At 36.2% G+C, this 25,219-nt stretch overlaps 1 protein-coding gene across 1 annotated transcript in view; it reads right to left on the reverse strand.

Moving 5' to 3' along the window:
* Positions 1-11,143: 11,143 nt before the first annotated feature.
* The window catches only part of cbx4 (chromobox homolog 4 (Pc class homolog, Drosophila)), an 18,696-nt gene continuing 4,620 nt past the window's right edge, over positions 11,144-25,219 (reverse strand). The window contains exon 6 of the mRNA XM_073833155.1: positions 11,144-11,321. Within this exon, the coding sequence (XP_073689256.1) occupies positions 11,144-11,321 (178 nt within the window). The remainder of the gene's footprint in view (positions 11,322-25,219) is intronic.

Below are 25,219 nucleotides of genomic sequence, written 5' to 3' on the forward strand. Positions count from 1 at the left end.
TCTTAGCTGGTCAGGTTGGAAGATCACCAGCTAAAACCAGCCTGGCCAGGCTGGGAGACCAGCTAAAACCAGCTTAAACCAGCTAAGACCAGCCAACCAGCCTGCAGCAAGGATCTTCAAAACAAAGATTAAGAATTTTTATAAAAAACAGCAATGCAACTGACACATTTAAGCCTCAGAAAGGTAGTATAGACTTATACAATTTCTTCTCGTCCATGCCACACGTTCATGAGAGTATCACAACGCACACAAAAAGTATTCTTAAAGCTTCATGCAATTGAGGTTGAACCACTGATGTCTTATGGTCCTACAGGTTTGGAACGGCATGAGGGTGAGAAAAAAAAAAACATTTTTGGGTTAACATTCTAATTAACGTAACATGCAGAACACATTTTTTTGCATTTAAAAATGCAAAATGTAAGGCGGTGGCATAAAGCAAAAGCAAGGTCTCGAGACATACTATTAATACTTATTTCAGATTTAGGCTAAATCTACATTAATCCAGATACATTTGAAAACAGAGTTTTCATTTTAAAACTCTGTCCACATTAGCATTTACAAGCATTCTTCAAAAGTTTCTCATCCACACTGAAACGACAAAGGCATTTTTGGGTTTAAAAATGAGACTCACTATTGAAATGTGAATTTGTGAAAAATGTGATGTCATGCTGTAATGATAGTCGACTTATAGGCGAGTTGGAGATTAACCCAATTGCAGTTTTATTTACAAGAGACTTGAAGTTATCCAAACAAAAACTAAATCCAAACAGAGATGTGACTTGGGCTTAAATGAACTTAACATAAACAAACTTGACTTGAAACATAGACTCACCAGACAACGGATACAACATCAATACACGACAAGAAACAATTGAAACGTAAGGGCTACTTATACTAAACAATACAGGTCACATGACACAAACCAATAAGAAACAAGGCACATGACTAAGACAACCAATCAGAACATGACACCTGGAACTAAAGCCTCGTTCAGACTGTCAGCCCAAATCCGATTTTGTCCGTATCTGGATGGAATCAGATTTGAATAACTGACTGTCCACACAGTCCTATCACAATTGTTCAAATCTGATTTGTGTGTCCATAAGCACTCTTTCGTTTCACGAAATGTGCGTTGGTTTCTATGGCAATGCCGTTGCTTATTATGCCAACGCTAAAAACAACAATAAGAGCAATACAGTTTGCAATATAGCTGATGTCTTGCGATATGACAACGTTGCCGTAGCGCTGGATTATATTTCGTCTTCTAAAGCAGCGGCAGAAACACAGGAAGCTAGAATGTGCGACTCTATTCTGTGCTGACTTCTCTGCTGGATTCAAAACTCAAAGAGGTGCGTATACTAGCTGTATATTGTCTTTTCCCGCTTGATTTGCAGTTCACAACAACACAAGCTTGTTTCTGCAAAGACGTTTGTTATGTTTTCCACAAAACCGTCTGACGTGTTTACGTTTTACGTGGCATGAAAACATTAAGCGGAAATCCGATTTGAATAGGATTCCAAACCACATACGAATGTAGCTCGAAACTGATTTGACCAAATCGGATTTCATGTAGTTCGTTGCTGTTCAGACAAATATGATTGGATTTCAATTGGATTTGCATACAAATCGGATTTGGGCTGACAGTCTGAACAAGGCGTAAGGGACCAATGACAGGAATACAACAAGGAAAGGCAAGCAAGACACAACAGCATGAATAGACTACATAATAAAAGACATGAAAACATGAACATGAAACAAAACCCAAAACACCCGTTACACATGCGCATGTGTATTATGTGTTTGTGCTGCTTCTTTACGTGACATCTGCTTGCCTGATATGCAAAAATCATCATTTTAAAGTCTCCATGAAATTTTTTGGCTTTTAGTATGAATATGTCAGCCTTAAAGTTATCTGTCAGCTAGTGTGAATCAAAACAGTGACAAAAATTTGCATTTAGAAGATACAAGCATTTAAAACTTACAGTCTCTAACTTCCGCCAATTTGGATCAACGATTTTGATGACATCGCCCTGCACTTCAGCTCCTCATCAAACTTTCTGTCCAATCAAATGCTCTCTAGAATCCAAAACATCCCACCTCCTACACTATAAATAGACTGTAAAGCTGCGGCTGAAATCTTGTCACTTGTTCACAGAATTAGTATTTTCTGTACATAGGGAACGATTCAGATGTAAATATGCTTTCCATTGGGGTGAATGAAACTGGTTTACGAAAACCACTGCAGCACGCACACAGTCTACTCTGGTCCAAAGACATGATGGCATGGACCGGATCATATACGCGTGAGTCGGCGCAGACCAGAAAGCGCATTGGACCCATTTGAATTCTACACATAATGGTATATTTTATAGCTATACGGATGAGATTGTGGTATGCTGTCAAATTCGACTTAACCGAGCTGAACGGATCTAGCCCAAGCTGTTATATAAATGAAACGTTATTGGCTATTTTAAAGAGGGGGCGGGGTTGCTTGATATGGCCCGCCCTGTCTTCCTGTTTGAGTTGAAATTACGTCATCACATAGAATAACGCTGTGTTTCAAAGCACTTCAGTGGACCTTTTAGGGGTCCTTACAGTTTTACTAACAGCTTGCACCAACGCAAACTGCCTTTTGGCGTTAAAATAGTACTGTCAGGATTTACTAAAGACGCGCAGTGAAGAATTAGCGCTGAAAAGGCATGGACACAGTTATTCTTGCGCCTGACCTATTCGAATATGCATTGGTAGGAGTTTCCTTTTCAGGGGGAAAATGATGAGTGGAGAGTATTCAAATGAATCACGCAACCTGATTTACTAACAGTTTACATCCCCTTGATTCTAAATACAGTGTTGTATACCTGAAAGATCCACAGCTTTTTTGTTTAGTGATAGTTGTATATAAGTCCCTTGTTTGTCCTGAACAGTCTGCTGTTCTTCAGAAAAATCCTTCAGGTCCCACAAATTCTTTGGTTTTCCAGCATTTTTATGTATTTGAACTCTTTCCAACAATGACTGCAGACAACCGAGGGATCCATATGCATCTGATATATATATATATAGAATAAGAACTTGCCTTCAAAAACAATTAAAGGTAAAATGTCCAGATGCATTACAGTAATTTGTGAGGAAAATGTGCTTAATTATTTAATTTGAAAAAAGTCAAATGTTGTTTGTTGTGGAAAATTATTTTCCTTCAAGCAATTTGTTCACGTTTGCTTGTTGTTGTTCGTCTAACAGAAAGAAGATTAGATCATAATCAGTATGATTGTGAAAGCCTAGATCAGAAGTACAGTTGCAGGTTGGTTTGCTGTCTTGCAAAACCAGCAAATTAGCTTGCATCATCTGTTTTTTCATTGACGTGCACGAACGTCAGAACACATAATGGCGATCCGTCTCTCACTCGCTCTGTTTGGTAAAAGCATGAACGAGCACACACATTAAAAGCAAACACTTACCCGACTAAAAGACCTAGATGTTGTGAGCTAATATGTGCATTTAGCCAATGGACTGTTAAAATATACAGGTCGGCGGTTTGGGATAAGCTTTAATTTCCTTTGGCTTTCCATAATGGAAGTCAGGAATATTTCCATTTCCTGAGAGCGAGCTATTTCTGGAAAGCTAAATCTGATAAAAACACAGTGCAGGTAACAACACGAAGCCATTTGACGTCCATCTTTGATCGTAGTCCTAGAAGTATCAGGTTGCTTTTATTAAATGAAACCTGTGTACTCGCTTAACATTACTGATTTAATATTGCATTTGCCATGGATTAGCGCAAAAAGCTTTTTTGAAAAAAATGTCTGACTTTGTGAAAGTGGATTTTAATGAGTGTGTGTGTTTCCACCCTGACCTACTTAAAGTATTTGGTTTTTCCGCTGCGGGTCTCCTCCTCTGTCTTTAAGTGGCAGGGCTGGTTGCAGGCAAAGCCCCCTACAGTGAAACTGCACTGACTGCTGTGTTATTACCCCTAATCAATTATCAAGACCAGACGGGCCCACCTGCAGCAGACTGCTGTACAAATAAACCCTGGACATTTGATCAGCCCTAAGGCTGCATTTATTTGATGAAAATATAGTGAAATATTAGCAAGATTTAAAATACTTATTTTTTGTTTTAATATATTTAAAAATGTGATTTATTCTAGTGATAGAAACCTTTTCTCTCTCTCTCTCTCTCTCTCTCTCTCTCTCTCTCTCTCTCTCTCTCTCTCTCTCTCTCTCTCTCTCTTTTAAAAGATAAGTACATTTCCAGAATAAAAACCATGTCATCCGATGTTCATGTCTTTCTTTCTTCAGTTCAAGTTTTTGAGAAAAACATTCCAGGATTTTTTCTTTCATTCCAGGTCATTTTCTTAAAAATTACGTAATCACGTTGGAAAGGTCACATGCGGTTAGTTCTTCGTCTGTGTACTTAGGTTCAAAAAGGTAGGGTAGGGCAAAAAAAAAAGTCATCTCATTTTCTCCTCCAACTTCAAAACTGTCCGACATCCGCCTACGTCACATGTGAACTTTCCAAAATGGTTAGGTCAAACTAGTGAAAGGGGAGCATCTGTGGTTAAAAAGTATATACATTTTTATTATTTTTCAGAAAATGACAGATTGTTTCGCTAGATAAGTCCCTTATTCCTTGTCTGGGATCGTGTAGAGCCCTTTGAAGCTGCATTAAAACTGTGTCTTCAACCCGTTGATCCCCATTGAAGTCCACTATATGAAGAAAAATCCTTTGGACCTTTATTTTTTTTTCGACTGAAGAAAGAAAAATATAAATATCTTGGATGACATGAGGTTGAGTAAATTATCAGGACATTTTTATAACAAAATAAAAATAATATACTCACTGCCTTGTCATCCAAGATGTTCATGTCTTTCTTTCTTCAGTTGTAAAGAAGTTATGTTTTTTGAGGAAAACATTATAGGATTTCTATGGTGCCCACGAGTTTGAACTTCCAAAATGCAGTTTAAACACAGCTTCAAAGGGCTCAAGGAAGGAAGCTGAGGAAGAAGTGTCCTATCCGGCAAAAAAAAGCAGTTATTTTCTAAAAAAGTATTGACAGTTTATATATAATCAAGCCCGAAATTATTTATACCCCTTGCAAATTCTGGCTTAAAGTTACTTTTATTCAACTAGCAAGGTTTTTTTGACTGGAAATGACACAGTCTTCTCCCAAATAAGACGATGTACAAGAGGCATCATTGTGAAAAAAAAATATTTCTCAGCATTATTCATACTCTTTGCAAACTGTCACAGTCTATGGGAAAATCCAAAGTTCTATACCATTCCAAATAGTCCAAGCTGTTCTAAAGCATCCTAATTACCCTGATTCATTGGGAACAGCTGTCTTAATCAACTCACCAGGTGAAAAACAGAAGCTCTCTGCTGTTGGTTTGTGGACAGTCATGGCTAAGACAAAGGAGCTCACTGAGGACCTGCGGCTGCGCATTGTGGCTGCTCACAAGTCAGGAAAGGGCTATAAGACCATATCTAAATGATTGGAAGTATTATTATTATTATTATTAAAAAATACAAGACGTTCCGCACTGTGAAAAATCTCAGAGGACGTGGTTGAAAGCCAAAAGTGACACCTGTGCTGGCCAGGACGATAGTGAGAGAGGTAGAAAAAGAATCCAGGGATCACCACCAAAGCCATTCTGATGAATCTGGGCTCTGCTGGTGGCAACATCTCAAGGCAGACAGTCCAACAGACACTGCACACCGCTGGGTTCCACAGACACAGACCAAGGAGGACACCACTTCTCCAGATAAGGCACACAAAAGCCCGCTTGGCCTTTGCAAATGCTCATCTGGACAAAGAAGAAGACTTCCGGTCTTCTGTTTTATGGTCAGATGAAACAAAAATTGAATTGTTTGGCCACAATGATGTAGCCTTCATTTGGCGTAAAAAAGGAGAAGCCTTCAACCCTAAGAACACCATCCCTACTGTCAAACATGGTGGTGGGAACCTAATGTTTTGGGGGTGTTTTTCAGCCGGTGGACCAGTGAACCTAATCACAGTAAACAGCACCATGAAAAAGGAGCGATACATCACAATTCTCAACAACAACATCAGGCAGTCTGCAGAGAAACTTGGCCTTGGGCACCACTGGATATTTCAGCACGACAACGACCCAAAACACACAGCAAAAGTGGTGAAGAAATGGTTAGCAGACAAAAACATTAATTTTTTGCAGTGGCCCAGCCAGAGTCCTGACTTAAATCCGATTGAGAATCTGTGGAGGGAGCTAAAGATCAGGATGAAGGCGAGGAGACCCTCCAACCTGAAAGAGTTGGAGCTCATCGCTAAAGATGAATGGGCAAAAATACCAGTGGAGACATGCAAAAAGCTGGTCAGCAATTATAGGAAGCGTTTGATTGCTGTAATAGCCAATAAAGGCTTTTCTATTGATTATTGAGAAGGGTATGAATAATTTTGGACATGCCACTTTTTGTTCAAATGTAAATAAAAGCTGAGAATTGTTTTTTTCCCACAATGATGCCTCTTGTACATCGTCTTATTATCTTTTGGGAGAAGCCTGTGTCATTTCCGGTCAAAAAAAAAAACTTGCTGGTTGAATAAAAGTAACTTTAAGTCAGAATTCGGGCTTGATTGTAAATGTAATTTTTTTTTTTTTTTTTTTTTTTTTTTTTAGAAAATTACCAGTTGTTTGGCTCTGATATCCTTGTGGTTAGTAAGCTGACATATAGCGCAACTGTGCTAACGGTGACCCGAGTTCGATTCCTGCCTCGAGGTCCTTTGCCAATCCTGCTCCCCTTTCTCTACCCATTGATTTCCTGCCATCTCTCTACTGCCCTGTCCATTAAAGGCATAAAAGCCGAAAAAATATTAAAAAAAAGAAAATAACCAGTCGTTTTGCTAGATAAGGCCGTTACTCCTTAGCTGGGGTCGTGTAGAGCCCTTTGAAGCTGCATTGAAACTGCAATTTGGACCTTCAACCCGTTGATCCCCATTGAAGTCCACTATATGGAGAAAAAACCTGTAACGTTCTCCTCAAAAACCTTCATTTCTGAAGAAAGAAAGACATGAACATCTTGGATGACATAGGGGTGAGTAAATGGTCAGGAAAGTGAACTAATCCTTTAAGCAAATTTTAGCCTTCATTTCTGATCTTGCAAATTTGCATGTATTTATTGAAAGCAATTTAAAAGATCAGTGGTCTGTGTGTTTAAACAGCCTGATTGGGTTAATTAATGCATAAGAGTAGTTCTACATGAATACTATTAGCAACATACAATCCCAGACTACCTGACAGAGTAAATGTTTTTGTGTGCATTTGTGTTTGAGAGAGCAAAATGACACAAAATATATTTTTACACTTTATCAAAACTTTCAGAAAGCTAGGGTTGACTAGAAAGACAAGTTCATATTGTTAGTAAGTATGAGTATAAAGAGGCATCATGATCATCAGATGAGCACAGTGAGAATCACTCTTTCAGTTTGTTGCCTGCCATGTGAATGCATGATTAATGTGTTAAATGTAGGTCTAAAAGGATGCATGCAGGATTTATAATATACGTTTATTATAGGCTACTATATCATTTTATTTTAGTATATCAAGTTATGAGAAAAAATTAGAAATGTTTCCAAGAAAACTAGGTGAAATAAAATAAGTTAATACTTAATTTCAGTTAACATTTATTGTATTTCGTGGAACAAAATGTTTTTAAAGGTTTTCATTTTAATGAATTATAGTAACCCTGACACAGATGTGAGAAATGGCTTAAAACAAAAATGGTTATATTTAACTTAAGTCACAATAGTGCAGTCTGTTGAACTGAACTTGAATCAAAGTTGGAATAGTTGAAAAACACATTGATTTATTAGAATAGCACAGAATTTGTTTTATGAAACATTTAATACGACTATCAAGGTCAAACTTGCTATGTCTTGAAGCAAAGCATAAAAGTCATTGTTATGATGAGCTACGCTCTGTCGTTCGCATTAGAGGATTAGAAAGAATACATTTAATTATTCAACAGGACAGGCCTTGAAATAAATCCTGAGCATTCATGAATTTCAATAAACAAGATTTAAGCTCAACAGCGGAGAGACGTATCAAATCTTTATGAGATTTAAGCTGGAGAAAGTTCCCAGCGGTCCTGGTGTGTTTCCAGCTGGTTATTTCCTTGGCGACGGTTTCCAGGGAGCCACTTTTAACTCCCAGATCAACACAAGTCAGATAAACAAGAGCACTTGAGTGGTTAAAGTGGCTTGTAAATACCGAGACACACCCATACATAATAGTTGTTATGATTATGCAGCAATATTTCATGAGTTTCTCCAGTGGGATCAATTGTTGAAGAAAATATTGTAATATTATAATATTTTTGACAAAATAATCTCACAGCGATGCCATAGAAGAACCATTTTTGATTCCACAAAGAACCATTCAGTCAAAGGTTTATTAAAGAACCATCTCTTTCTTACCTTTTTAGAATCTGAAGAACCTTCTTTTGCCACAAAGAACCTTTTGTGAAACAGAAAGGTTCTTCAGATGTCAAAGGTTCTTTATGGAACCATTTAGACAAAAAAAGGTTCTTCTGTGGGACCGTGAATCACCTTTATTTTTAAGAGTCTAGTTGAATGTTATTAATTGTTCTTCTGACCTTTCATAACCCTTCTTCTTCACCTCTCCACTCTATCTGAACCCCTTTTAATCAATTACTATTGATTGATCAGATCTTGATCAGCTGACAGTAGGAAGGTCATATTTACATTTATTCAATTATGGCTGAAATTCATCCACATGCTTTGACCCTGGACCCCAAAACCAGTCATAAGTGTCAATTTTCCAAAATTGAGATTCATACATTATATGAAAGGATGTATGGTTTGTTAGAATAGATACAACTATTTGAAAAATCTAGAATCTGAGGGTGCGAAAAAATCAAAATATTTAGAATATCGCCTTTAAAGTTGTCCAAATGAAATTTTGATATATTTACAGTAGGAAATTTACAAAATATCGTCATGGAACATGATCTTTAAAAGAAAAATCTATCATTTTGACCCATACAATGTATTTTTGCTTATTGCTACAAATATACCCGTGCTACTTACGCCTGGTTTTACAGTCCAGGGTCACATTTGTGTTTTTTCAGGATCATGCATGTGTTTTAGGTCTTTCACAAATCTATGCTACAGGCTATCGCCCCTCATGTGTTTTGGAGAAAAGAGGTTTTCTCTGTTTCTCGCTTAGTGTAATTATGAATCATACGCACAGATGTTATCAAGGATTATTCACTGAACTCTTGCACAGATCTCTGCAGGACACCCACCCACACGAGGGATAGAAGAAACCATGTTGATTTATTTATTTAATTTTTTTTTTTTTGCTTTTGTAATCTGCCTGGCTCTGGGCTGTGAAAAGACTTTAAAAAGCAGCTTTTTAAAATCCAGCCTAATGACTTTAAACTGTTATTAAGGTCTACTTGAATGATCTTCTTATGCGGTATAATTTTGGTGTGAACAACCAGAAGCTTGTGTCTTACACATGCCAATACTGTGGTAGTACAAACCATGACTTCACTGGAACTCTAAAGGGGTAATTCTCAGGAAATGGTGTGATTTGTTTAAGGAAACTATTATTTTTAAGAAATTCATGTGAAATGGTTACTGCTGATTTTGTCCCCCAAAGTACATTGCCATTAGGTATTTATTCTGAACATTGAGACTGTGTGCGAGTACAGTTAAGGTTAAAAGTTTACACCCCCTTTCAGAATCTGCAAAATGTTAGGTATTTCACCAAAATAAGAGGGAATTGTATATATGAAATGTATGCTATTGTTTATTTAGTACTGACCTGAATAAGATATTTCACATAAAAGATGTTAACACAAGAGAAAATAATAGTTGAATTAGTAAAAAATGTCTGCTGTTCTTCAGATAAATCCTTCAGGTCCCACAAATTCTTTGGTGTATTTGTGCTCCAGAAGGAAAAAAGTTGCATTAAGAGCTGGGGGTGAAAACTTTTGAACAAAATGGAGATAATGATTTTTCTTATTTGGCCTAAATATTATATACTTTTTTTTATTTAGCACTGCCCTTCAGAGGCTACAAAAGAAAATACAAAATTGAAGATACAAAAAACATGTTTCCCAGAAGACAAAATAAATTCAATTTACCCTGATCTTCAAATTCAAAAGTTTTCACCCCCTGCATGGTTTTTCCTTCTGGAGCATCAGTGAGCGTTTGAACCTTCTGTAATAGTTGCATATGAGTCCCTCAGTTGTCCTCAGTGTGAAAAGATGGATCTCAAAATCATACAGTCATTGTTGGAAATGGTTCAAATACACAAAAATGCTTGAAAACCAAAGAATTTGTAAGACCTGAAGGATTTTTCTGAAAAACGGTGGGCAGTTTAACTGTTCAGACAAACAAGGGACTCATGAAGAACTATCACTAAATAAAAAAACACAGCTGTGGATCATTCAAGTAACAACACAGTATTTAAAATCAAGGGGGTCATTTTTATAAATTCAACTATTATTTTTTATGTGGACTATATGTAAACATATTTAATGTGAAATATCCTATTCAGGTCAGTGCTAAATAAAAAATAACATGCATTTTGTATGATTCCCCTTATTTTTGAAGATTCTTGAAAAGGGGGATGCAAACTTTTGATCTTAACGGTATCTCAGTTTCAGTGTGCCTTCACACTCATATAATTGAAACAAACATTAATAGCCAAGGACATTTCTCTTTTGGAATATTTTATGCCAAGGGTATTATTTTCTGAATGTTTTGAGTTTCAAATGAAGACAATGAAATAAATGAGAATAGCAAGACATGCAAAGAGGAGCTCTGTTTATGTGGTCAAAATTTGTTTGTTGATGTCATTATATGTAAAAGTCACTGTGAATTTAAATATGATGTCAGTGGAAAAGTAGGTTACAGAACAGAAAATACACAAATTTTCTAGGTTAATTTTATTGTCTTTATACGTGGTATATAGCCTAAGATGGTAATGCGAGTTATTTCCTTCAAATAGAGCTATCTTTGTTTATACATATGCAGGATTGACGTGATTCTGTGAGTCACAATCTTCTGTATTCATGACGGGTCGGGGGTTTCCACCGTAATTGGAGCCTCTCACAGGGAATCCTTTCTGTCGGAAAAATACCTTCACTCAGAGTCACTCTGTCCCCTCTCTGTCAGGAACCACTCTGAAATCACTCTATGACGACGAACCGCTCGTAAATGCGATGCTGTGCCGATGTAGAGCAGAGCAAGATCGTGAAAACACCCTGAGAGGGACGTGAGCGTGACTGTAGTCGCTTGTGGGGGTTGATGCAGTGGGAATCTGAGGTAAAGTGAGTCATTTGAAACACGTAACGTTACTGGATGAGCTGGCATTCGACGCGTGGTGCACCTGAGGGTTCACCTCAAAGTTCCAGTACTGAGGAATAACTAACTAAAAGTGGCAGATTATACGTTAAACACCTTGTGTACTTACAAACCACTGTTTTCTGCGATGGAATTAATCGTGAATTGGTTCCTAAACGACTCTTCTCGCTTGTATGTTGTGCTGTAAAGTTCGAATCATTTTAGTCAATCGGTTCGTTCCAAACGACTCACGTTCTATTTAATGAAGTGCTGGAAAATCTAAATTATTTTACTGAATCCGTTCCATTCAACTGTTGTCTCTGTTGTAGCTTGTACTGCTGAAACACGAATCATTCTAATCAGTCGGTTTATCCTATATGGCCTTGTCTCTCCCACACTGTATTGTATCGCAAGGTGATTCATTGTAGTGAATCGGTTTGCCCTAAATGGTCATTTCGCTTTCACTCTCATAAGCGCTGGAAAGTCTGACTCATCACTCATTCTATTGAATTGGTTCGTTCTATCAACTTTATTCTTCTATGGGCCAGACTTCCAGTCCATTAGCCAAAATAATAAGAATAACAACATGCAGTGAATGGTAAAACTGTTTGGAATACAAACCCGTGCTCATAATTAAGATAACATATTAAAATAATATGGTAAGACTCACCAATTTGCAATATCAAGCAGCAAAACGAGCTGTTTTGTACAGTTAAAAATAGCTAAACATGGATTTGGCTGGAAGCCAGACCCATAAAATGGACGTGGCCATCTTTTGGGAAAAATAAGGTGCATGTTTTTCCCTCATTATTTAACGGCTGAAAGTTTGAATCCTTCCAGTAAATCGGTACGTCCTAAACGATTCTTTTTCTTTCATTTGTAGTGTTGGAATGTCTGAGTAACTCTAATAGCCTAAATGGATTCACTAAAAACGATCTAGTAAATCGGTTCATCCAAAATAGTTCTTTCTCTTTCATGACAGATCTGATTTATTTTAGGCAACACTCTCAGAAATAAAGGTACAAAAGCGGTTACTCTTTTCTTTTCAAAAGGTCCATTTTGGTACCTTAAAGGTATTAGGCCTAAACCTAATAGGTACAAAAGTGTAAGCTACTTTTTGAAAAGTTACTGCCCCAGTGACATCTTTATTTCTGAGAGTGAATGGTACTCTGATTCATTCTAGTTAATCAGTTTGTCTTAAACGGTCCTCCATCTGTAAGCTACCGATGGGAAGTCCAACTCATTTTAGTGAATCAGTTCATTCAGACAGATTCAGATTCAAGAAAGATTCGCTGATGTCCCTACATGGCATTTTAGATCTTTTTATTTTATAGCAAATAGTAAATGTATGAGTTTACAGTAGTTGTCTCTGTAAAAGCTTATGAATAACAAAGTAGCTTCCCCCACACTGTTCTTATGAATTAAAGCAGATTTCAGAACAGATTTCTTATATATGTGACCCTGGATCGCAAAACCAGTCATAAGAGTCAATAGGTCAAAATTATAGATTTTTCTTTTATGCCAAACTTCATTAGGATATTAAGTAAAGATCATGTTCCATGAAGATATTTTGTGAATTTTCAACCGAAAATATATCAAAACTTATTTTTTGATTAGTAATATGCATTGCTAAAAACTTCATTTGAACAACTTTAAAGGCAATTTTCTCAGTATTTAGATTTTTTTGCACCTTCAAATTCCAGATTTTTTTTCAAATAGTTGTACCTCGGCCTTATTTATTCAGCTTTCAGATGATGCACAAATCTCACAATGTATTTTTGGCTATTGCTACAAATACCTGTGCTACTTAAGACTGGTTTTGTCATCCAGTGTCACATATTTACACATTTGTGATATTTTATTACTTACACTGCACTGACCATGAGACATTTTCAGGCCACTGTAATTCAAGGTCACACATGTCTCTAATACTACAGTTTTCTTAATGGACATTAAAATATCTGAGATGTGTTTAGGATTTAGGACAGCATTGGAGCACCACCCTTAATCAGACAAATAAGCCTGTTGACTGACTGATTCGGGATGGAGTTCGGAGTCATTGGATGAGCTCTTCATCTGAGAATGCGATGATCTTGGCAGAGCGCAAATGTTTTGGTTGTTCCAGTTTCTGATTCAGCTTATTCAAAACATTGTCAAATCTGCACAGATTTGTCTCTAAGCCTTCCACGGCTGATTATTGTTGTTCCAGTGTAAATCATTGTTCACGTGGTCCCTCCAGGGAGCCAAAGTCAGCACTGAGACCCAGCAAAAACCTGCCGTCCTTTCCGTGACGCAGCAACGTGAATAATACATGCAAAAGAATGAGTTTACCACAGTTCATGCCTTTTCTTGTCATCCGTTTCATTTCCTTCAGCAATGCAGTGTTCACAGGATTAGTGTGTTTTACACACTTTGGGCGTGAAACCGATTCTGCGTTTGCCATAAAAGGGTGTGCTCATTTCAACGGTGGATTAGAAACTGTACTGTAAAAGAGGAAGTGTTTTTGTAACACTACTTTAGTTTAGCCTATTTTAAAATTGTGTTATCTAAGTGCAAAATTGCAACACAAAAAAACTTCTTTGATGCAATTTCTCATCATTTCAGTATTGTATAATTTCAAAAAAAATTGAAATGCATGATAAAAGCTTGCATTTCTGCAACTTGGATAAGAGTAAGTAGAATATTGTTGGTCCAAAATGTGTATTATGTAGATTCAGAATAATTGATTTGTCTTTGTCTGTGGGACTAAGCCCCATATGTTGGATAAAATGTAATTTGTAAGATCTGATGTCTGACACTCACTTCATGTTGAGAAAACAGTCTTGGAAGAACAGATTGTCCAAAGCCTAGAGAACGATTTGTGGTTTCTGAAATGAAGCTGGGAAAAGCAATTGTTGCCACATAACAAACAGCTGAGCACACATGGCTGCCCTCCCCAGCACTACTTCCGTTGTTTTTCAGTTCTGCCGTCTCCAGAGACCTTCCTCAGTGTGATTAGTCTGCTTCATTTTCAACGTTTTAATAAGTAGACCATGTTGTGCAGGTATTTTAGTTGAAGTATTTTTAAGGATTTTGATTATTTTTTCTTAATTTTTCTCTCAGTCAAAATAAATTCTGTATGATACATCAGAAGAATTCATCACATTTGTCCAAATATTGGCAAGGATTTGTTCATTTCCAGAATAAACATTTCTTGATAATTTACTCACCCTCATGTCATCCAAGATGTTCACGTCTTTCTTTTGTCAGTTAAAAAGCAATGTTTTTGAGAAAAAAAATTCTGGATTTTTCTCCATATAGTGGACTTCAATTGGGAACAAGGTCCAAATTACAGTTTCAGTTCAGCTTCAAAGGGTTCTACATGACCCCAGATGAGGAGTAAGAGTCTTATCATTTCCTAAAAAAAATAAAAAATAAAATGGTAAATACTTTTTTAACTGTGAATCCTCATCTTACACTAGCTCGACTTCATGCATTAATCATGTTAGAAAGGTCATGTGTGGTTAGTTCTTCATCTGTGTACTTCGGTTCAAAAAGGTAGGGTACACTCTTAAAAATAAAGGTGCTTCAAAAGGTTCTTCACAGTGATACGAAGAACCATTTTTGGTTCCACAAAGAACCATTCAGTCAAAAGTTCTTTAAAGAACCATCTCTTTCTTTTCTTTTTATAATCTGAAAAACCTTCTTTTGCCACAAAGAAACTTTTGTGAAACAGAAATGTTCTTCAGATGTTAAAGGTTCTTCATGGAACCATTTAGACAAAACAAGGTTCTTCTATGGCATCGTGAAGAAGGTGCTTCAAAAGTGATGCCATAGAAGAAACATTTTTGGTTTCACAAAGAACCATTCAGTCAAAAGTTCTTTAAAGAACCATCTCTTTCTTACCGTTTCATAATCTGAAAATCCCTCTTTTGCCACAAACAACCTTTTGTGAAACAGAAATGTTCTTCAGATGTTAAAGGTTCTTTATGGAACCATTTATCCATTTAAGGTGCATCGTGAAGCACCTTTATTTTTAAGAGTGTTGGGCAAAAAACTACAACTAATTTTCTCCTCCTACTTTCAAAATTGTCCAAAATTGCTGATTTTGAAGGGGTTTTTGACTTTTTTTTGCATGTTTGCTTTGTAAACACTGGGTCAGAATTTCCACCTATATAACGTGTGACCTTTCTAACATAATTATGTAATAAGGTCGAGGTAGTTTAAGATAAGTATTTGTGATTAAAAAGAATATAATTTTTTATAAGAAATTTTTTTTTAGAAAATGATCAATCTTTTAGCTATATAAGACCCTTATTCCTTGGCTGGGATCATGTAGAGCCCTTTAAAGTTGCATTGAAACTGCAATTTGGACCTTCAACCCATTGATCCCCATTGAGGTCCACTATATAGAAAAAAAAAATACTAGAATGTTTTCCTCAAAAACCTTGATTTTTTTTTTTCAACTGAAGAAAGAAAGACATGAACATTTTGGACGACATAGGAATGAGTAAATTAGCAGGAAATGTTCATTCTGCAACTGAACTCATCCTTTCAAAACCCTAGTTTTGGAAAGAACCTCCATGATTACAGTAAAACATGTTTTGCATTAAATGGATAGTTCACCCAAAAATGAAAATTTTTATGAAAATGTTTATCTGCTTACCCCCAGGGCATCCAAGATGTAGGTGACTTTGTTTCTTCAGTAAAACACAAACAAAGATTTTTAACTCAAGTCTGTTTGCAGTCTGTCAGTCATATAATGGCAGTCAATGGGCTCCACGATTTGAGAGTCAAAAAACATACACAGACAAAACCAAATTAAACCCTCTGGCTCTTGGCGATACATTGAGGTCGTAAAGGGATAGTTCATACAAAAATTTAAATTTGATGTTATTCTGCTTAACCCTCAGGGCATCCAAGATGTAGGTGACTCGTGACGATACATTGAGGTCTTGAGACACCAAACAATCAACATTTATATATTTTTTTTTTTACCTCTGATCCACCACAATGTACAACTGTCCTGAGCGCGTTCACAACAGCAGGAAGCGATCTGTCGTGTGCATACGTCACTTATTGTTTATACAGTGCAGAGAGATTGTGGGTACGACGGCTACTCAAAATGGTAATTACTTGTGCTTATCGTGATTGTTGCAACCAATTAAAAACAAAAAAATTACATTTGCTTGCGTGAACTCATCCGGGAGTGTTGACTTTTCACCTTTTTAACTTTTGAGGCTAATCGACTGAAGTTTTGGTCGCTTGCTCTTTGTCACATGCTGGCTGTTGTGAACGTGCTCAGGACAGTTGAACATTGCGGTGGGTCAGAGGTAAAAATGATATAAATACTGTTCAGTTTCTTGCACAGACCGATTGTTTCGTGTGTTAAGACCTCAAGGTATCGTCACGAGCCGCAGGGTTTAATTTGGTTTTGTCTGTGTATGTTTTTTTGACTCTCAAAGCCATGGATCCCATTGACTGCCATTATATGACTGACAGACTGCAACGGTTTGAGTTCAAAATCTTCATTTGTGTTCTACTGAAGAAACAAAGTCACCTAAATCTTGGATGCCCTGGGAGTAAGAATAAGAATATATAACTTTATTTTATTTAGTTTTTTTTGTTTAGGTCTCATTTTATTAGCCAAAAATTCTAATTAATCCTTATGTTTCAGACATTATCTTTTAATGCATTGTATGGGCTTCTGTTCATACATTCATTCATGTTTTCCCTCGCTTCATTCTCTTTCATCCCTATGTCTAGCCTTCGGAGCACATGCCAGCGTTGCCACTGGCAACCACAACTAAACAGATGCGGCGAGTGGGACGACAACACCTGGAACTCATTTCTGATCATCAAAGGAGGATGCAGAGGGACGCTGCTATCCCAGCATGGTGAGACGTGACTTCAGCCACACTTTAGTTACAGGACTGCCAGTGACTAAAAGTTCTCGTATAGAGTAGGGACATTCTGTTTTCAGTCTTTCGGAATGCTGTCTGGAGTGTTCAGGATGTTTTACAGGAACAATGTGTGCATCTAGTCTGGTGAAAGTGTCTTTGACCATTATACAGTCTTGAAAAGCAATTACAGCGAGTAATGATTCCAATTAGGAGGCTATTCAGATCATCATCAAACAATCATTTGGTTTTCTCCAAACATTAAAAGATCGAAATGCTTGGAAATCAAATCGTACTATTAGTATTTAGTATTATTTGTAGGAATGCATTTTAGTACATAGTTGTTGATTCAAGAAAATTTCCAGTTCCTTCAGTTACATGCTAAATTCTATTTGATAAATAATTATGCATGCTGTTATTATGAATGATTAAATATAATATTACTCAATAAGTCTGCGTTTATTATTCTAGTTTAAATGAACTGTTTTCTATTTTAATAGATTTTTGTAATCACAGGAATAAATTGCAATTAATAAATAAATTATATATACATTGATTATATGTATATACACTATCAGTCAAAAGTTTTTGAACTGCTTTCTATTTGAAAATATTTTAAAATGTAATTTATTCTTGTGATTTTGAAGCTTAATTTTCAAAATCATTACACCAGTCACATGATCCAATAGAAACCATTCTAATATTCTAATATTACTCCTCAAAAACATTTATTATTATTATTATTATGATGATGATGATGATGATGATGAAAACAGTAAAAGAGTAGAGTTTTTTCAGGTTTCTTTGATGAATAGTTCAGAGGAACATAATTTATCTGAAATAGAAATCTTTTGTAACATTATGAACATCTTTTTCATCACTTTTGATCAATTTAAAGCATCCATGCTAAATAAAAGTATTAATATCTAACATTTCTTTCAAAAAATATATACTTCAAGCCTTTGAATGACTAGTGTATAAAGTTTAAAGCTTTTTTATTTCAGATAAATGCTGATCTTTGGATCTTTCTATTCATCAAAAAATCCTGAAAATGTACTCAATAATAATAATAATAATAAATGTTTCTTAAATCAGCATAGAATGAATTCTGAAGGATCATGTGACACTAAAGACTGGAGTAATGATGCTAAAAATGTAGGTTTGATCACAGGAATAAATTACACTTTAAAATATATTCAAAAGGAAAACAATTATTTTAAACAGTAAAAATATAAAAAAATGTACAGTTTTAGCTGTACTTTGGATCAAATAAATGCAGGCTTGGTGAGCAGAAGAAACTTACACTTCAAAAACTTTTGACTGGTAGTGTATATTTTGAAAAATGACTGCTTTTAGTGTTTTTCTAATTAAATACAATGTTTTATATGTATTGTAGTTTTCATTTGAATCTAAATGCTAAATAATAAGGATGAATAATAAATAATAACAAATTTGAAATATCGTAGACATATCTACGTAAATAAAATACATATTTCATTTTCAAAATCAACTCAAAATCTCACTTTTACTTCTTATTTGACAGTCCACCTCATGTGACTCACCAGTGAAGCTGTAATGTACAGTTGTGAACTTGTGATTCAGTTATTCCAAAATTAAACTCAGTTCTGTTCTGGTATGTGAGTGTGTTTGTTGCTTGTAAAGAGCAGGTGTTGGACGGGGCAGAACGCGGGAACCACACCTCACTTTACATTCTCCGTTCAAGGACATACTGATAACATCCCACAGCAATCTCTGCATGTGTGTGCGTGTGTGTGTGTGTGTGTGTCACCCTGCAGATGAGCATTTCCTCACTGTCAGTCTAAAGTGAGAGAGTCTCGCAAAATCACGTATTAGCCTAATGGTTTTAATTCGCTTGTAAATGAGCGTCAGCCCTGCTGTAGTGTCAAACGCATGGTGACAAGGTGAGACTGACAGGCCTATTAACACTTCACATTGCTCTTAACAGCATCCTCTCTTAATGCATGATGTGTGTTATAAGGAGGTTTGATGTTTATAAGGATTTTGGTGCAAAGTGTGTGTGAGGGAGTGAGAGAATCGCTCATGCGCCACGCTGCCATTAACCTGTACCTCTTCCTCATTAGTGCTGTATCTCTGTTGCCATGGTGGTCTATTAGAGAGCTCAGATTAATGCATCATTTGCATGTGAATGCGACTGTGTGTGTGTTTGTGTGTGTGATTAGGGGGTGGGTATTTTTTAAGGGTAGAATTGGGGCACGAGTAGCTTACCATCTCAATGTTGTGTTAATAGAAAACAAATGACTGACACCAACTTTTGGGAGCACAAACCCTATAATTATGAGGAATGTAGCCTACAGTACAGTGAGGCCATAGAAATGTCATTAATCATCTAATGTCATTGCATTAGATGACTAAACATTCAAAACAAGTGGTAACAAATGCTGAAGAATCATTCCTCAAAACTTACATTTTCTTCATAATTTCATTTTTTTTTTTTATTCAGTTGGATTTTTATTCATTTTTTCATTTTTAGTGGATGTATGAAGCAGGGGAGTAGTGCCTGAGTACGCAGGGTAGGCAGGTGCATATGGGCTTGGGCAAATTGGGGGCCCGCCGAGCCAAGGGGGAACTTTTTTGAAACGAGGGAACGAATAGAGTCCTGCACAGGCTGAGCCCTGTCCCAAGGCGCTCAGGCCCGAGCTCTGCCCTTGTCCGACAACTTATCAGAAGAGACCCCGCGTTGTAGCCATTAAAGTAATTACGTTTTGGATTTTAATGGCAAAGTGACTAGATTTCTTTTCTTTATTAATTTAATTTAGAAATATGTTTGTTAAATGCAAGCTTTCGTTTTTTAAAGTAATGACCAAGTGGTCAGCGGCAATGAGTTGAGCATGTTTGATCAATTTAGCCTTGCCTAAAATAAAATCTATAGACATAAAACACTTGATGCATTTCAAAAAATGAATTTAAACAGTTAACCTAGATAAATGCGCGCTGTTAGACGAATATCCAATCGCTTGCGTGGAGAGTGGAAGCAAAAAGTGCTTTGCAGGACCTGGAAGCGCCAGCGCAATCACTTGCATTTTTTTTCTTAAAAACAGTGGAAACCTAAAATACGCCATCATTTTTAGCATAGCTTCTGGGTATGCAGGGTTATACAGGTGCATATAGGATAGAGTCCTACACGGGCCCAGCCCTGTCCCGAAACGCTCAGGCCCAAGCTCTGACCTTGTCCGACAACTTATCAGAACAGAGCCCGTGTTGCAGCCATTAAAATAGTTACGTTTTGGATTTTAATGGCAAAGTGACTAGATTTTGTTTAGTTTCTTTATTAATTTAATTTAGAAATATGTTTGTTAAATGCAAGCTTTCGTTTTTTAAAGTATTGACCAAGCGGCCAGCGGCAATGAGTTGAGAATGTTTGATCAATTTAGCCTTCCCTAAAATAAAATCTATAGACATAAAACACTTGATGCATTAAAAAAAATTAATTTAAACATTTAACCTAGATAAATGTGCGCTGTTAGATGCATATCCAATCGTTTGCGCAGAGAGTGGAAGCAAAAAGCGCTTTGCAGGACCTGGAAGTGCCAGCGCAGTCACGTGCATTTTTTTCTTAAAAACAGTGGAAACCTAAAATACGCCATCATTTTTGCTCATAAATGTAAGAGTAATACATCTTTTGGAACCACAAAAGGTCTACTTTTAATTGTGTGCACTTACAATATCAACAAAAGCTAAAGCTATTTTACAAAAGCATTTCTGCTTTCTCTGTCTTGCGGCGGAGCACTTCACAAAAATGATCCGAAACTCAGCGAATATTTGCCTCACAGACATGATAAATGTATCTATAGAATGCTTTAAATTATTACTTTAATTTACTAAAACAAAAGAATTAATGTAATAAAATCATGTGATATTGCTAAAGTTAATGTGAAAATTCTACTCCACCGCAAAAAAAAGTCAATGGCATCAAACCTGTCTTGAAATTTAACATGAAAAACCGCAATAAAAACGTAGGCTTCAACTCTTTTCAACTCTGATTTATGAGAAAAATAAAACAGTGCTGGCAAAGTTATAGGCTTGTTGGTTTTCTGAGGTAGGCTAAATGTTATGTTACTATTATTATGACTTATTCACAAGATGTTTTATTGATGTTTTTTAAACTCTGATCGATTTCATGAAACATTGTGTTTATTAATTTTTTTAACATGCATTCAAATATTTTTTCATTTTTATATCATGCTGCAAAAATATTAAAAAGGCAAAGATCGTTGATTCACATGCTGCTTGATCTTTTTGGCGAATATAGCTATATCACTGCAAATTAAAGTGTTTGTATTTTATCATAAAATTTACAGAATTTATAGGCTTAATGATAATGAATGGACTTAAAATCGTTAAATATTATTTCCAACCATTTATACCGTGAATAAAACAGCCTGTGAATACTCACGTAAAGTTATGTACTTAAGAAAAATCAACAAGTAAAAGGAGTAGTTCACTTTCAGAACAAAAATGTACAGATAATGTACTCACCCCTTGTCATCCAAGATGTTCATGTCTTTCTTTCTTCAGTCGTAAGGAAATTATGTTTTTTGACTAAAACATTTCAGGTTTTCTTTCCATATAATGGAGTTCTATGGTGCCCCCAAGTTTGAACTTTAAATGCAGCTTCAAATGTCTCTAAACGATCACAGTCGAGGAAAGAAGGGTCTTATCTAGCAAAACTATCAGTTATTTTCTAAAAAAAAAAAAAAAAAAAAAAATTATATAATTTTTAACCTCAAATACTCATCTTTTCCAGCTCTGTGTGTACTCTGTGTAGAGATAAAAAAAGTATATAAATTGTCAATGTTTTTAGAAAATAGATAAGACCCTTTTCTCGGCTGGGATCATTTAGAGCCCTTTGAAGCTGCATTTAAACTGCATTTTGGAAGTTCATTAAACTTAAACTTAACATAAAGCAGGGGCGGAGCGGGAGGGGGGGGGCAATTGGGCTTAAGCCCCGAATGTTTTGTCAAAAGCCCCGAATCTTTTAGGTTTTTAGCGCAATTTTCCACCGGACAAAATTGCGATTGTTAACTCATGATTTCTGTTCTGTCTGTGTGCACCAGTCTTGCACTTCTATCTACTCCTCAACCAGACCACCTAGAGACTTCGGGTTTTCGGCATTATGTTAAGGAAGGTCTAATCTCGGGAACGCACAAAAAAAAATCCAGGAAAACATTTACTATCTCTTAGTGTTGTGATCCCATGACGTGAGAAAATTGCGCTAAAACACTCACTGAGTTTTTATTACTTGTTTAAAATAACTTCAACTCTGTTTCATTTCCTCTTGTAGGCTCTACTGGGTGAATTTTTTTTTTGTTTTTTTTTTTTTTTACTGAGTACCCTAACTATCATCATTTTCCCAGATAGTGTATAGATTTTTAGGCATTCTATTATCTCAAACAGCCTGAAAAATAGTGCATTTAGCTGACGTAATTGGGAAAAAATCTATGCCCCCGGACCCCCCTAGGTTTGGGCTAAGCCCCGAATGTTTACATCGTCTGGCTCCGCCCCTGCATAGAAGTCCATTATATGGAGAGAAATCCTGAAATGTTTTCCTCAAAAAACATAATTTCTTTACGACTGAAGAAAGAAAGACATGAACTACTCATTTAACTGTGTTGGAGCCCATAATGATAGGGGGCCCGTACAATTTTTTTGCATATGGGCCCGGGGATGACTTCTACGCCACTGGTATGAAGTCAGTTTATCTGCTATAGAGAAATAACCAGAATAATAAAAATGTGCAGTAAACTGTAAAACTGTTTTGTACAGTTAAAAATAGCTGGACGTGGATGAGACCAGAAGCCAGAACCATAAAATTTACTCTTACTTTAAGAAAACGATGGATATTTTATTTCAGTTTAGGGTTGGGCCGATAGGCGATGCTAGCGTCCATAGTCGATTGTTGACAGGCATCACGATGGTAAGCCAATGTTAAAAACTACTTTCGCAATTATTATATTAGTTTATTCATTTCATTTCGCTATTAATATGAGAGGAATTAAATTCGTGCTCGGTTTTTACTTTCGCTTTTGAGATTGACGATCACACATGCTCTGTTTATACTATGAAGCGGTACCAGACATTTTACAAGATATAAGATACTTATCAGTGGCACTCAGGATCTAAAAATCATTCGTCACCTTCATATCAGTCATCTCTACTCACTCTGTTTAAGTGGTAAGTGAAATTGTATGTAGCTACTACCGCTAGCAAGCCGCTAACCATGTCCTTTTAGTGGCTCCGTTGAACACGTTATTCGAGTTTTTCACGGCGCGTCAATCGGCCATATAGCGGTACAGAATGTAAACAATGCCACTGAACCGAACGAAACGCGGATAACTGGCTGATTATTGCTGCTGAAAATGGTCAATTATTGTCATGTTTTGGGCTGTAGTAATCGGTCGGACTGGGAAAAAACATTTAGAGTACTAGACTGCCCAAAGTTATAACAAATCAAGGGGAGGAGTGCAAAAAACTGTCTGAGGAACAAAAGGCGTTTGTGTTTGGCCAAACTGAACTAGGATTTCCAGAGCAAGAATCTTGATAACATTCGTGTTTGTTCTTATCATTTCTAGTCAGGTAGGTGAAATATTAGGCTAATATCTTAATACTGCTCAGATGTATCTTTACCACCTATTAACTTTAATTTGTCAAAATATTTGCCCTTTCCAACTAAGTCCTTCTCTATATGATTTAGCATCTTCCACATGTTTTTACTGTGGTTTAGACAGCATAAGTTAGCAGAACAACCTATTCAGTAGTACATTAACCGTGCAAACAATGCTGTTGTTTACATCCGAGTGTCTCCAATATGGCTGCGTATCTGGTAACTGACCAAACCGTGACGTGTGCAAACTTCGCTTATCAAGCTCTTCAGGATCACCTAAAAAAAAAAGGCCTGGTGAATTTGCAGGACAGTTTTGAGACATTTTTGAGTGCATTTGGTGGCTGTAGTACATATAGAAAGTGTTTTTATTTTCAGTTTTGTCCTTCAGAAAGTGATGCACCTGTGGTTTGGCCTCTGTGTGGATTGAGAGTTGCGCGGCAGACAGCTGGCCCCCTACATGCAGCTGTTTGGCAGCTGCTTCCCTCTTGCATTTGTTTCGTATTAATGTATGTTTGTGTAAGCGAGTATGTGAGTGTGCTGGACGTAATAACGTGCCCTGGGAATAATAGCACAAACAGTCATTTCTTCCGCTAAAAACACAGGCACACGCACAGCCTGCATTCACACAGTCGTTGTATTTAATATTAAGTTTAGCTCACAAACTGTCCCGTTCACAGAACAACTTAACATTCATAAGTATAGAGATGCGGGGCACGCAAGTTCATGTGAAAAACACAAGTTTGTGTTTTTGTGGGGTTGTTTTCTTTCTTTGTTGTGAAAAATAGGTTTGTAGACTACACTGCCAAAACGGCTTATCTTATTTAATAATATTGTTATCTTGTTTCTAGCCAAAATATCTAAAAAGGCTTAAAATTACGATGCATTTATAAACAAAATGACATAAGATATTTAGTCTTGTTTCCAGGGGAAAAAACTAAATTAAGTGCAGTTTGCTTAAAATAAGTAAAATTATCTGCCAGTGGGGTAAAATACTCTTATTTTAAGAATATTTTACTTACCCCACTGGCAGATAATTTTACTTGTTTCCTTGGGGGGACAAAATAAAAAGAGCATTTCTTGTTTTTCATTCATTTCTTGTTTTTCATTCATTGCTTTTCTTGTAAATGCATTCTTTAGAATTAGAATTAAAAAGACTAAAAACGAGACAAAAATACTAAGATACGTCTTTTTTTGCAGTGTAAATTGTATATTTTTACATTTTGTATTTATTGTTTAATGTTGAATTTGTATTTTTTATTTAAAGAAACTTTTAAAAATAAAAAAAATTAGATGGAATGAAAATAAATAATAAAAGATATTTAAAATAATACTTAAATATTTAAAATTAAATTA

Source organism: Garra rufa, chromosome 1 (assembly GCF_049309525.1).
Source record: "Garra rufa chromosome 1, GarRuf1.0, whole genome shotgun sequence".
NCBI classification, from domain to species: Eukaryota; Metazoa; Chordata; class Actinopteri; order Cypriniformes; family Cyprinidae; genus Garra; species Garra rufa.